The sequence below is a fragment of the Haliotis cracherodii genome, unplaced genomic scaffold (genome assembly GCF_022045235.1).
Source record: "Haliotis cracherodii isolate W230 unplaced genomic scaffold, xgHalCrac1.p SCAF_6, whole genome shotgun sequence".
Classification (NCBI taxonomy): domain Eukaryota; kingdom Metazoa; phylum Mollusca; class Gastropoda; order Lepetellida; family Haliotidae; genus Haliotis; species Haliotis cracherodii.
The window spans coordinates 22,070,298-22,083,964 of record NW_027266319.1 but is presented as its reverse complement, the minus strand read 5'-3'; the positions used below and the strand labels follow the sequence as shown (position 1 = coordinate 22,083,964).

The 13,667-nt window shown below is 43.2% G+C and overlaps 1 protein-coding gene across 4 annotated transcripts in view; it reads left to right on the top strand.

Annotated features, from left to right (window-relative positions):
- Positions 1-13,667, top strand: part of LOC139446061 (dedicator of cytokinesis protein 3-like) — a 166,720-nt gene that overhangs the window by 110,067 nt on the left and 42,986 nt on the right. For all 4 annotated transcript variants that reach the window (XM_071227331.1, XM_071227333.1, XM_071227330.1 and 1 more), the window contains one exon: positions 686-784. In XM_071227331.1, the coding sequence (XP_071083432.1) occupies positions 686-784 (99 nt within the window). The remainder of the gene's footprint in view (positions 1-685; positions 785-13,667) is intronic.

Here is a 13,667-nt window from a genome sequence, read left to right as displayed (position 1 = left end):
AGCTTTGATGTTTTAGGCATTCTTGACTGACAAACAGACTTTTTACGGTTTTTCATCATTTACAGAATGTACAGTTTTTTTTGAGTGATTTTGAGTTCAGGTGTTTATTTCTACTTACATGAAGATATCATATTGACTTTAAGTGTTTTGTCATGTGAACAGACATCACTGTGCCTGGGAACATTTGTGCATGACTGGCTAGACACAGCAGGCCCCGTGGACATGCAGCTCACGGAATGATGGTGCTGATTAGAGAGTGACAACATCAACAACTATGTTGTAGCACTTGCTGTCAATCAGAGTGTTTGATACCTGTGTATTTAATTATGGGAAGGACTTCTTGCCCTGTGTTGTGGAGATGTGGTTATGTGAGGACTGTGTCCTGATGGTGAATATGCAGCTGCTGTTGATGGCTCATGTTGTCACTGAAAGAGAAAACCTGGGAGAGAGACACAATCAAGGAAATGTTCCCTCTTGGATTCATGATAGACTAAAATAAGGTTATCTGAGGCTGTTGTTATTAATCACGGCAACAGTCAATAGGAAAATATGTTCATGGATATCATGACTAACATTATTAAACAGCTGTGGCCATTTTGAAATGTTCATTGTGACATTTACCTGATGGGCATGAATAAAGGTGTATATTTTCACAAGTGATGTCAGCAATGAAATTTTTCTCCAGACTTCTGGACAAGGTACAGACAGAGCCTGTTCTACGAGAAGATGGCCGTCGCTTTGTTGTATCAGTCACTAATCTCCTGGAAAAGCTTCTCGACTACAGGTAAGACAACTTTTTCAATTTATGTATGATTTCTCTAAAATGAATGTGGCGGTGGGGGTAGCCTCGTGCTCAAAGCAGACTGGGTACAATGTGCTCTCACCCACCCACTCACCCACTCACTCACTCACTCACTCACTCACTCACTCACTCACTCCAAAGTGGTAAATGCTGACTTGCTTCACTCTAGGCTTTCCTCCCACATTAGGTTGCTAGCTATAGGTTGTGATAGAACTGAAAATCTTTTCAACTAAGTTTGTTGATGCCATAGTCATCAATATTCCTGCTGTATCTCAATTGCCTGCAAATCCTTGACTGACCAGAGCCAAGATTCACACGCATGTCCAGGTCACTACCTCACCACCCAGACCTGTGAAGATTCCGGGGTAGAATAGGTCTTCAACAACCAATGCTGTCATAAAAGGTGACTATGCTTGTCATAAGAGGCGACTAACGGGATCGGGTGGTCAGGTTCGCTGACTTGGTTGATGCATGTCATCGATCCCAATTGCGTGGATCGATGCTCATGATATTAATCACTGACCGCCATCATATAGCTGGAATATTGCTGAGTGCGGCGTTAAACAACCAACCAACCAAACAACTTGACCACCCCATCCTGACCACCCCATCCTGATGAATTGGCTTCAGTCAAGGATAGGTACTGGAGACCTCGTCTGTGCTACAATCTCCAGTTACAGGGACCTTAGAACTCTTACTCTCACAGGTATTGAGAAATGGTTATAAAAACTCATGTAGCAACACGGTTTATCACAGATCATTCCACAATTTGCTGTTCCTATTCACGTAAGTGAATTATAAGAAATAGTTCTATTCTGGAAACACTTTTAACCTCTGTAAGCCTCTGCTGCTGAGCCCACACAGTAACACCGACAGTGTCATTAATGTCTCTGTCTGCACAGTTGATAAAGCAGATTGGTGTAAGCCCGTGGGATAATACCAGGGAATACGACAAGATTATGGTCCTGTGGGGAACTGAACGGTCATGATTGACGTATGTGTTTATTCCTGTAGACGTGGTCTTGTATCATGTCTAGCAGCAACAACACTGACATTGACTGGAATCAACTTGCTTGTCAAATTGATATGTAAAAAAAAACACAGGAATGCGTAGCTTTTAAAAACTAATGTATTAATAAAATATTGACCCATGTCTCCTTTGGCCTCATAGGATAAATGGGTAAATATATTTTTTATATATATTTTTAATATATGTTTTATATATATTTTTTTTTAAAGCTACGTATTCTTGTGGCCAAAGTTAAGATTCGTGATACTGTTTCAGTCAGAATGTGAAGTTTTTAGTGTGTTTGGAATGTATAATGAGTTCTCTTGGGGGTAACTCCTTAAACTGAGAATGTTCCAAGGAGTGTAAAGTCTTCATGCAAGGCTACATAACCTGTGAAGATCCGGGGTAGAATAGGTCTTCAGCAACCCATGCTTGCCGTAAAAGGTGACTATGCTTGTTGTAAAAGGCGACTAACGGGATCGGGTGGTCAGGCTCGCTGACTTGGTTGATACATGTCATCAATCCCAATTGCGTGGATCGATGCTCATGATGTCAATCACTGAATTGTCTGGTCCAAACTTGATTATCTATAGACCGCCATCATATACATGTAGCTGGAATACTGCTAAGTGCGGCGTTAAACAACAAACCAACCAACCAACCAATCATGCAAGGCTACAAAAATAAGGTTTGATGGTTGCTAATGGGATTGGGTGGTCAGACTAGCTGACTTTGTTGATACATGTCATTATATCTCAATTGTTCGAGTCTCATGATGTCAATTACTGGATTGTCTGGTCCAGACTCTATTATTTACAGCCGTCATATAGCTGGAATATTGCTTAGTGCAGCTTTAAAGAACATACAAACAAACAAAACAAATTGGACACATTGGCTCTGTGAGGGCACGGTTAGCCAACAGGCCTGCAGTTAGCTGTGCAGCATTGCATCCCTAAGGTGTGCCAGAGTCGTCAGCATCAGTGACATGCATCATTTGGGGCAACCCTCCAACATCTTTTTGACATGCCGTGATATTCCTGAAAGTCGCTGACACACAGTGATATAACTGAACATAGCTGACACACAGTGATATAACTGAACATAGCTGACACACAGTGATATAACTGAACATAGCTGACACACAGTGATATAACTGAACATAGCTGACACACAGTGATATAACTGAACATAGCTGACACACAGTGATATAACTGAACATAGCTGACACACAGTGATATAACTGAACATAGCTCACACACAGTGATATAACTGAACATAGCTCACACACAGTGATATAACTGAACATAGCTCACACACAGTGATATAACTGAACATAGCTCCCACACAGTGATATAACTGAACATAGCTCCCACACAGTGATATAACTGAACATAGCTCCCACACAGTGATATAACTGAACATAGCTCACACACAGTGATATAACTGAACATAGCTCACACACAGTGACACATCACTGCTATACTGTTTGGTGTTGAACCCAACTCCCTCGTCATACAGTAAGAAGCACCATCTCTCGCTCACTCCAAAAATATCGTTGTTGGTTGTTTACTAGTAACATATGTGGATTAGTTTCAGAGTTGGAAACATTGAAATTGTTTACCAGTATTAGTGGTTTTGTTAACTTCAGTTCAATTTGGCATTTGCAGTCTTGGCATCTAAGGGATGCAAATTGTCATGATTGTGGGGTCAAATCATGGATTAATAGATACTTGGTTTGTCACTGCCATACCTGAGCTGACAGGTTTCACCACATAGTGACATACCTGAGCTGACAGATTTCACCACATAGTGCCATACCTCACCCAACAGGTTTCACCACATAGTGCCATACCTGAGCTGACAGGTTTCACCACATAGTGACATACCTGAGCTGACAGGTTTCACCACATAGTGCCATACCTCACCCAACAGGTTTCACCACATAGTGCCATATCTCACCCAACATTGTTTCACCACATAGTGCCATACCTCACCCAACAGGTTTCACCACATAGTGCCATACCTCACCTGAGGTTTCACCACATAGTGCCATACCTGAGCTGACAGGTTTCACCACATAGTTCCATACCTCACCCAACAGGTTTCACCACATAGTGCCATACCTCACCCAACAGGTTTCACCACATAGTGCCATATCTCACCCAACATTGTTTCACCACATAGTGCCATACCTCACCCAACAGGTTTCACCACATAGTGCCATACCTCACCCAACAGGTTTCACCACATAGTGCCATACCTGAGCTGTCAGGTTTCACCACATAGTGACATACCTGAGCTGACAGGTATGCATCACTTAAGGTTGTCCTCCCACAATAAGCAGATATGCCAGGATATAGCTGAAACTGTTAAATCAAGGCTAAACCCAACTCACCCAAGTGTTACTTAATGGAATCGGTTCACCTGACATGTTTATGTCTAGTCGTCAGATAAGTGTGTCATTGTTTACAAATATACTCAATGAGTGAGTAGACGTTCATGTCAGCTCGTTCTTGCTGGTGTAGACTTCATCCAGGGACAATTGTAAATCTGGTTCCGACAGCTGATTCCAGTCTTGCTGGAGCCATCAAGCAGAAGGAAGTCAGTAAATTACACATGTAATGGCCACCGTAATTTAGACATTGTTATCAGCAGCAGCTGTTTCTGTGATGTAGCCATGTTATATGTCTCCAATTACTGGACGGAAGGATGATGATGCTTGGTCCAGTCGGGTCACTCTTTTCTATAATGAAGTCTGAATCTGGGAGAACCTGATCTCATGACCCCAGTTCAAACATTCCACAAAACAATGGTGGTGCTAGACTAACATATAGTCTCTGAAATGAACATATCATACAGAAAAAACAGTTGTTCAGTTATCTTAATAAAAATATAATGAAAAGGGAGCCCAGTGATTCTCTTCATTTTCAGATATGCCTGATACTGCAGTAATCTAGACTTGCCAAACATTATAGACTTGCATGGGCTGTAGTTGATATATTTGTATCAGGGTCTGTAAGACAGACTATGGTGCTGCAACAAGTCATTATACTCATATTCTTTAAAATTGACCATTTTGGGTCCTGACTCGGTTGTTTGCAGGCCGCTATCATGTGGCTGGATTATTGCAGAGTTACACAGCAAACAAACAAACAAACAAACAAACAAACAAACAAACACTTACCTTTTTAATGAAAATTGTGTGGTTGTGTGAGTGTCAGGTAGAGCAGGACATGCTTAACCTTTTTGTGAACACCTTTTCACTTCATCACTGATTTTCAGGCATCCGTTTATATACTCTTCACTACTTTTTTGCCTTTTTAGCCCTAAGGAATCTGTTTGGGCAGATATTCAAGACTGATTATTCTCTGGCATTGACGTTTTGATTTGTATTAATCATAGTGCAGTAACTGCTTTTTGAAAGGGCAGAATAAATCAGGACGTCCAAAGCCAGAATTTCATTTGGTACATAAATAAGAAGCTATGTCAGACTCCCACCCCTCTCTTCCCCTCCTCTCCCCTCCCCTCCCCTAACCCCTCCCTTCAACACCCCTCCCCTCCCCTCCCTTCCCCTAACCCCCATCCCCTCCCCTCCCCTCACCACCTCCCCCCTCCCCTCCCCTCCCCTCCCCGCGCTCTGATATATTTTCCAATTACATATTTGAGTTACTGCCTCAACACCATTTATAGGACTATGTCAGTGTATACAAAGAATTGAAATGTGAAACGTTTCAGTTCAATATGTCAAAAAAGCAGGAAATGGGATATTTGTTTTGACTGAAATATATCCAGTAAGACTCTGTTAATCACAGTGTATCATTTCCTGTGAACTACAAGTTCATAAGACAATATGGATACACACGGTTACATCATTTTAATTGTGTTATAAGTCCTTCCCAGCAGTTGGTGTCAAATGTGTCCAGATTAACAGGGTTTCAGGAATAGGGCCACCATTTTCACTGGCCAAGGTTGCAGTCTTGAATTACTCCAACCCCAAATGAGAAATTTTTTCTCCTGACAAAGATGAATGAGAATAGCAGAAGGGTTGATTACACAGCAGGCAGGCAGGCGGTCTGGAATATCTATTACTTAATTCTTTCATGGTAATTTTAATCCATTAATGAACCTGTTGCATTGAAAGTTTTTAGAAGAGTATTCCTTGCTAATGGCAGTGGTGTGTCTCTGATGGGTCTTGTCTCAGTAGAGGTGAGGGCCTTCTCTGTCTGCAGTGAGGGGGTACTTTATCACTGCCGGTGCCAAACCGTTCTGTCATTGGCTGAGACTCCCACTTTGTCACTGTCACCTACCAGTGCTATTTCTTCCTCGGAAACATTTGTTCCCAGTCAATTTACTGCTGAGGGAGCATAAGTAGCTACCATCCTTTGCATGATGTATTCGACTTACTCAGTGACTAATGCATTGTTTTCGGGTAAAAGGAGGTGTTGTGATCATTTGACAGTTTGGATTTGGATTTACTATTTCATTGGATTCCATATGATTAAAACTATTAGAACTTTTACCAAGTGAGATCTGATCTGATGGGTTTCTGCACGGACTTGTATAATAGGTTCGTGGTTTCTGTTGACATTTAATTTGAATACCATGGTGTTTTAAAGGTTCATGGGACTTCATAATCATCAATCAAGGTAACTTGACAGTTTTTGAAGTAAATTAGTCAGATCTGATGCCAAATTGTAACCCACCCAAAACAATCTGTCATGTTTAACTCACTCACTCATCTACAAACAGAAACAACATACATTCAGGTCTCAGTGAATCCTTATCTGATCCCACAATTAGCCCTTCCAGAGAAATGTGAACACTACAACCCCACCCACAGACAGACCCCTCTCCCCTGATTGAGGCTCCATCTGTGTAATACTGGTGCGGCGCCCCCTCCATCAGCAACGTTCCCCTTCATCAGCAGACACCAGGGAGCAGCACCACACACCCATTGTATGTCACTCATCTGCCTGATACTCGATACAGCTTGTTGCCTACTTGACAAGGAGATTCCCATGGTGGCCATTTTGTCATCATGGGCCTCTTCTGAGTCGGGATGAATGACTTTCATTGAGCATGCTTCCTACTGTAGCGACATCCAGCTGTCATTCAATATGAGTTGGAGAAGCTTAGTGTCAATTCTTCAGTCAGTTGTCACAGTAATTGTAGTTTGCAGTCTTCTTTCCTGTGTCTAAGTTTGGAATTTTTAAACAGTTTATGTGAAACTTTTTCTTTGGTCACCTTCTTTGAAGTAGACGCATGTTCATTGTCATTTTGCGTTGTAACGGGATAATGGCTTGGCCTTGTGGGGAAAGTGTTGGCTTGTCATGCCAAAGACTCAAGTTTGATTTCACCTCGTTGGTACAATGTGTGAAGCATAGGCTTTGTGTCATCGCTTTGATGTGGCTGGAAATAGGATTAAACCAACTCATGCACTCACTTACACTAACTCTTGCATTAAACCAACTTACTCACTCACCTATACTGTAACGCTTGCATTAAACCAACTAACTCACTCACCTATACTGTAACGCTTGCATTAAACCAACTAACTCACTCACCTATACTGTAACGCTTGCATTAAACCAACTAACTCACTCACCTATACTTAACGCTTGCATTAAACCAACTAACTCACTCACCTATACTGTAACGCTTGCATTAAACCAACTAACTCACGCACCTATACTTAACGCTTGCATTAAACCAACTCATGCAATCACTTACACTAAATCTTGCATTAAACCAACTCACTCACTCACTCACTCACTCACTCACCTATACCATATCTAAAAGTAACCACCGCATTAGAACACTGCAAAGCAGTTACAAGACTAAGACTCAGTGCTCCTGACCTTCAAATTGAGCGAGGAAGATACTTTAACACTCCAACAGAAGAAAGATTATGTACCTTCTGTGATTTTGATGAAACAGAAGAAAAGGAACACTTCCTGTTGCGATGCCCTCTCTACAAAGATCTGAGAGGGGAACTAAATTCATCACCTGGCTTTGCTATGCACCCACTATCGCTAGAAATACTATTAAATCCACCAGAGCCCTTTGCAAAAAGTTCCTCTAATTTCATCCACAAAATGTTCAGTCAAAGAAAATCTGCATCTCCTCCCTAACAATATAATCATAGCAATATTTGTATTCTGTTTTGAATGTTTTAATTAGTCATGTTTTGTACCCTGCCCCCCTGTGGGTGTTTATGTACAATAAATATTCTTCTTCTTCTATACTGTAAGGCTTGCATTAAACCAACTCATGCACTCACTTACACTACATTAAACACTCACTCAAGCCCTTTCACTTTTTCTATCCATGATAACTTTGTCTTTGTCAGATATCTGACCTTTTCTATCCATAAGTTTGTCTTTGTCAGATATCTGACCCTTTCTATCCATAACTTTGTCTCTGTCAGATATCTGACCTTTTCTATCCATAACTTTGTCTTTGTCAGATATCTGACCTTTTCTATCCATAACTTTGTCTTTGTCAGATATCTGACCTTTTCTATCCATAACTTTGTATTTGTCAGATATCTGACCTTTTCCCTCCATAACTTTGTCTTTGTCAGATATCTGACCTTTTCTATCCATAACTTTGTATTTGTCAGATATCTGACCTTTTCTATCCATAAGTTTGTCTCTGTCAGATATCTGACCTTTTCTATCCATAACTTTGTATTTGTCAGATATCTGACCTTTTCTATCCATAACTTTGTATTTGTCAGATATCTGACCTTTTCTATCCATAACATTGTATTTGTCAGATATCTGACCTTTTCTATCCATAACATTGTCTTTGTCAGATATCTGACCTTTTCTATCCATAACTTTGTCTTTGTCAGATATCTGACCTTTTCTATCCATAACTTTGTATTTGTCAGATATAGTGAGAGATTCAGACACATCATGAACACTCAATAACTGTAGGCACTTAACTGCCGCATGACTGATTTCACAGACCATTGCAGGGGGAGTAATAAGGAGCAGCATGTAAATGAAGCAGACATTATGCTCCGGTATCACCATTATCTCAGAACGCAGCAGTATACGAGGGTGTCCATTACAGGAAGTGATTCTCTGGCAAGGGTTGCTTAATTATGATTCCAGAAATCATCTTGAATGGCAGTTTGTGCCGAAATGTAGAACATGTAGATGGTGTTTATTGGATTACTGGAAGAATATCAGGAAGGTTATTAACGTCATTTATTTTTCAGAGATTTGATATTCCATTTGATACAAAGTAAAGGAAATGCATTTCCACAGAAATCTTCCATCACACTGGGGCTCCTTTTCAGGTCAACTGCAGTTGCTTGTTTCTATCCAAATTATATCTTTTCAGAGACAAGGCATTAGTCTTAGGTTGAAGTATTGAATAGAATAGAATAGAATAGAATTTTATTGTACTGAACACCCTCATAGGGCAGGGTACAGACTATCTACATATGGACATGTATATAATTATAGATATGACAGGTATATGTATATGATGTACATTTTGTATAGAGGCATTATTTCATTTACATCATCTAAACATTTATGTATGTTAGGTTATTGCTGGCAGCGTACACTTAATTGGATTGAATATAATAGAATTTTCTTATGGCCTCAGCTTGAACATGTGGTATATAGTCCGGGCAACAAGACTTGACCTTTCTTTTGGTGGATTCATAAAGTGTTTTAAGAGGTTGGTTTTATCGGTCTGGGAAGGGTCGCCTATTTCTGAATTATTGAATGAAATACAAATTATCATAGTCCTAGTGCTGAGATCATAAGGTGTAAATACAGCCACTCAAAGGTATATGGGGTTCCTACCCCAGCAGAGACAACTGAATTGCTATAGGTTTACTCCAATCGTGACCCGTGAAGATCCGGGGTAGGATAGGTCTTCAGCAACCCATGCTTGCCGTAACAGGCGACTATGCTTGTCGTAAGAGGCAACTAACGGGATCGGGTGGTCGGACTCGCTGACTTGGTTGATGCCTGTCATCGTATCCCAATTGTGTGGGTCGATGCTCATGATGTCAATCACTGGATTGTCTGGTCCAGACTCGATAATTTACAGACCGCCATCATTTAGCTGGAAGATATATTGCTGAGTGCGGGGTTAAAGAACAAACAAAACTCTACCACTGAAACTGGATATGTGTATTTTTTACACTCCACTGCTTATTACTGTTGAAAAAATTGAAATATCATAATATCAATCACTGGGTTGTCTTGTGTAGACTCGATTATTTACAGACCACTGTTGAATAGCTGGAATAGTGCTGAGTATGTACAACAAACAAACTTAACTCAGATTGACCTGGTAGCCATGGCACAACTTGTGGAGATATGTCTCCTAAGTCTGGTACCACCAGGTGTCTGTCCGTCAGTCAGACGTCACTTGTTGTTGGTGTTCATTGTTGTATTTTCCCAAGATCAATGTTTGGAACGTTTGTGTGGTCTCCTCATGGGGCAGTTCCCTGGAGAGGAAGAAGATGACACTTGTTTAGGAAGCAGCCACAAGAACAGAGCTCAGATTTCTGTGGCAGTAGGGTTTCAGGTTTCAAGGACATGCTTGACATGTTGTGTAGCAGGCGGATGTGGCTGTTTCTGGGACTGTGTGTATCATATGGATCATGAAGCCCATTTCTGGTGCCTCCCACCCCGGCTGTGATATTGCTGGAACCTTGCTGAAATATTGCTGAATATATGCACTCCCACTCCAATAATGTTTTGATTGTATTGTTTCCACTTCTTCACAGAAGAGAACAACATACTGTTTTTCACTGATTGGTTCTTGGTTTTCTTTTGTTGATAATCAGATCAGATTGCTGGTTTTCTCAATTCAATGAAAGAATGTGGCTCAGAACATGAGCTTTAAAGGTCATATTCTGATTGGAACAATGTCAAATGCAGGAATAATTAAGTGTCTACATGAAGGTTTTTTTGGTTGGGGCCTTGTACGGGTATCATGGGAAATGGTTCTTAACATTTATGGGTAAAGATACTTTACAAGGTGAAGCTTATATTTTGGGTTTTGGGGCTGTGAGTGACATTTGTGACACGCCATGCCACGCCACTCCACTCCACTCCACGCCACAGTCCATGCCACACCACAGTCCATGCCACACCACAGTCCATGCCACACCACAGTCCATGCCACACCATGCCATGCCACACCACACCACACCACACCACACCACACCACAGTCCACGCCACGCCACACCACAGTCCACGCCACACCACACCACACCACATGACATCACACCACACGATACCACAACACGGTCCATGCCACGCCACAGTCAATGCCACATCACGCCACGCCATGCCACACCACGCCACAGTCCACACCACACCACAGTCCATGCCACACCACAGTCCATGCCACACCACAGTCCACGCCACACCACAGTCCACGCCACGCCACACCACAGTCCACGCCACACCATACCACACCACATGACATCACACCACACGATACCACAACACGGTCCATGCCACGCCACAGTCAATGCCACATCACGCCACGCCACGCCACCACAGTCCACGCCACACCACACCACATGACACCACGCCACATGCCAAGCCACACCACACCACGGTCCATGCCACGCCACAGTCCACACCACAGTCCACGCCACACCACACCACACCATACCACACCACACCACACCACACCACATCACACCACACCACACCACACCACACCAAACCACACCACACCACAGTCCACGCCACACCACCGTCCATGCCACACCACACCACACCATGGTCCACACCATGCCATAGTCCATGCCACACCACAGTCCACGCCACACCACACCACACCATAGTCCACACCATGCCACAGTCCATGCCACACCACAGTCCATGCCACACCACAGTCCACGCCACACCACACCACACCACACCACAGTCCATGCCATGCCACAGTCCACACCACACCACACCACACCACACCACACCACACCACAGTCCACGCCACACCACACCACACCACACCACACCACAGTCCCCACCACACCACACCACACCACACCACACATCAAGATTCACCTACTCTTGTGTTCATTGGGTAGCCTAGAGATTTAAAAGCATTCATTTGAGCGTAGCTATTCACATGGTCATGTATAAAGTCCATTCCTCTTGTCCCTTTCATGATATAGCTTGCATAAAGCTTGTAGGTAGTAGCCAAGTAGGTATCAATCTTGATTGTCAGGTCAACTCACTTGGCAGGTCAAAGACACAAGTTTGATTCCAAGCATGGGTACAATGTGTGAAGACCATTCTTGGTGCTCCTGCTTCCATAAATCTAAAAGACTCACTCAACTCTTGTACACTTGCACCTGATTTGGGATGCCTCCCTTATCGCATGATCACACCTACAGCCAAGCAACGTGTATGGACATAGAGCAGATGTTATTCTGTGCATTAATGAGACAACAGAGATGTTGACATGGCCCACATCCCAGCACAGTCAGGGAAGCTTTTAGTCTTAGTGTTTTAGCTGGAGATTCTTGTCTGTGAACCTTTCAACATTGCTCTGATGATAAGCCTGTTATAGACATTGTCATAACATGGCTGAATATAGGCAGTCTCTGAGGTGATGACACCTGCAGCTTCTTCCTTCACAGCATCGCAGCTGGTGTATAGGCAGGCAGCCCAGGTGGCGAGAGACACTAGCTTCATGACTGTAATGAACATAGTTGTCAGCACTGAAGGGGTAATTCCTGATTATGACGACAAGTCAGGCAACCTTTTAACGGCTCTGTTGTCTTTTCTTCCATTTTATTATTTCTGATGTAATGAATGTGAAGCAGGCGTGACTAGATGCTTCTACCACTGGGCTGCCTCTGCCAAGGCCACCATATTGGATTAGGAGATAACAATAAGAACAGATGTAGTCTCAAACCCAAACTTTCTTATTTCGTCTTCTGTCACCAACTGTGCCTCTGAAGATTCCGGGGTAGAATAGGTCTTCAGCAACCCATGCTTGCCATAAAAGGTGACTATGCTTGTTGTAAAAGGCGACTAACAGGATCGGGTGGTCAGGCTCGCTGACTTGGTTGATGCATGTCATCGATCCCAATTGCATGGATCGATGCTCACAATATCAATCACTGGATAGTCTGGTCCACACTCGATTTTTTTTTTACTGACCACCGTCATGTAGCTGGAAGATTGCTGAGAGTGGCGTTAAACATCAAACAAACAAACCAATCTCATCTTGTATACATGGAAACACACTCACACCACCACACACCGCTACCCTCCCCTATTGTTGTCCCTGCTCTTGTATCACACACCAACACCTCCAGCCCTCCACCACAACACCTCAACACACCGCTACCCTCCCCTATTGTTGTCCCTGCTCTTGTAACACCCACCAACACCTCCAGCCCTCCACCACAACACCACCACACACCGCTACCCTCCCCCATTGTTGTCCCTGCTCTTCCTCCCACACACCAACACCTCCAGCCCTCCACCACAACACCGCTACCCTCCCCCATTGTTGTCCCTGCTCTTCCTCCCACACACCAACACCTCCAGCCCTCCACCACAACACCGCTACCCTCCCCCATTGTTGTCCCTGCTCTTCCTCCCACACACCAACACCTCAAGCCCTCCACCACAACACCGCTACCCTCCCCCATTTTTGTCCCTGCTCTTCCTCCCACCCACCAACACCTCCAGCCCTCCACCACAACACCACCACACACCGCTACCCTCCCCCATTGTTGTCCCTGCTCTTGTAACACACACCAACACCTCCAGCCCTCCACCATGACACCACCACACACCGCTACCCTCCCCCATTGTTGTCCCTGCTCTTCCTCCCACACACCAACA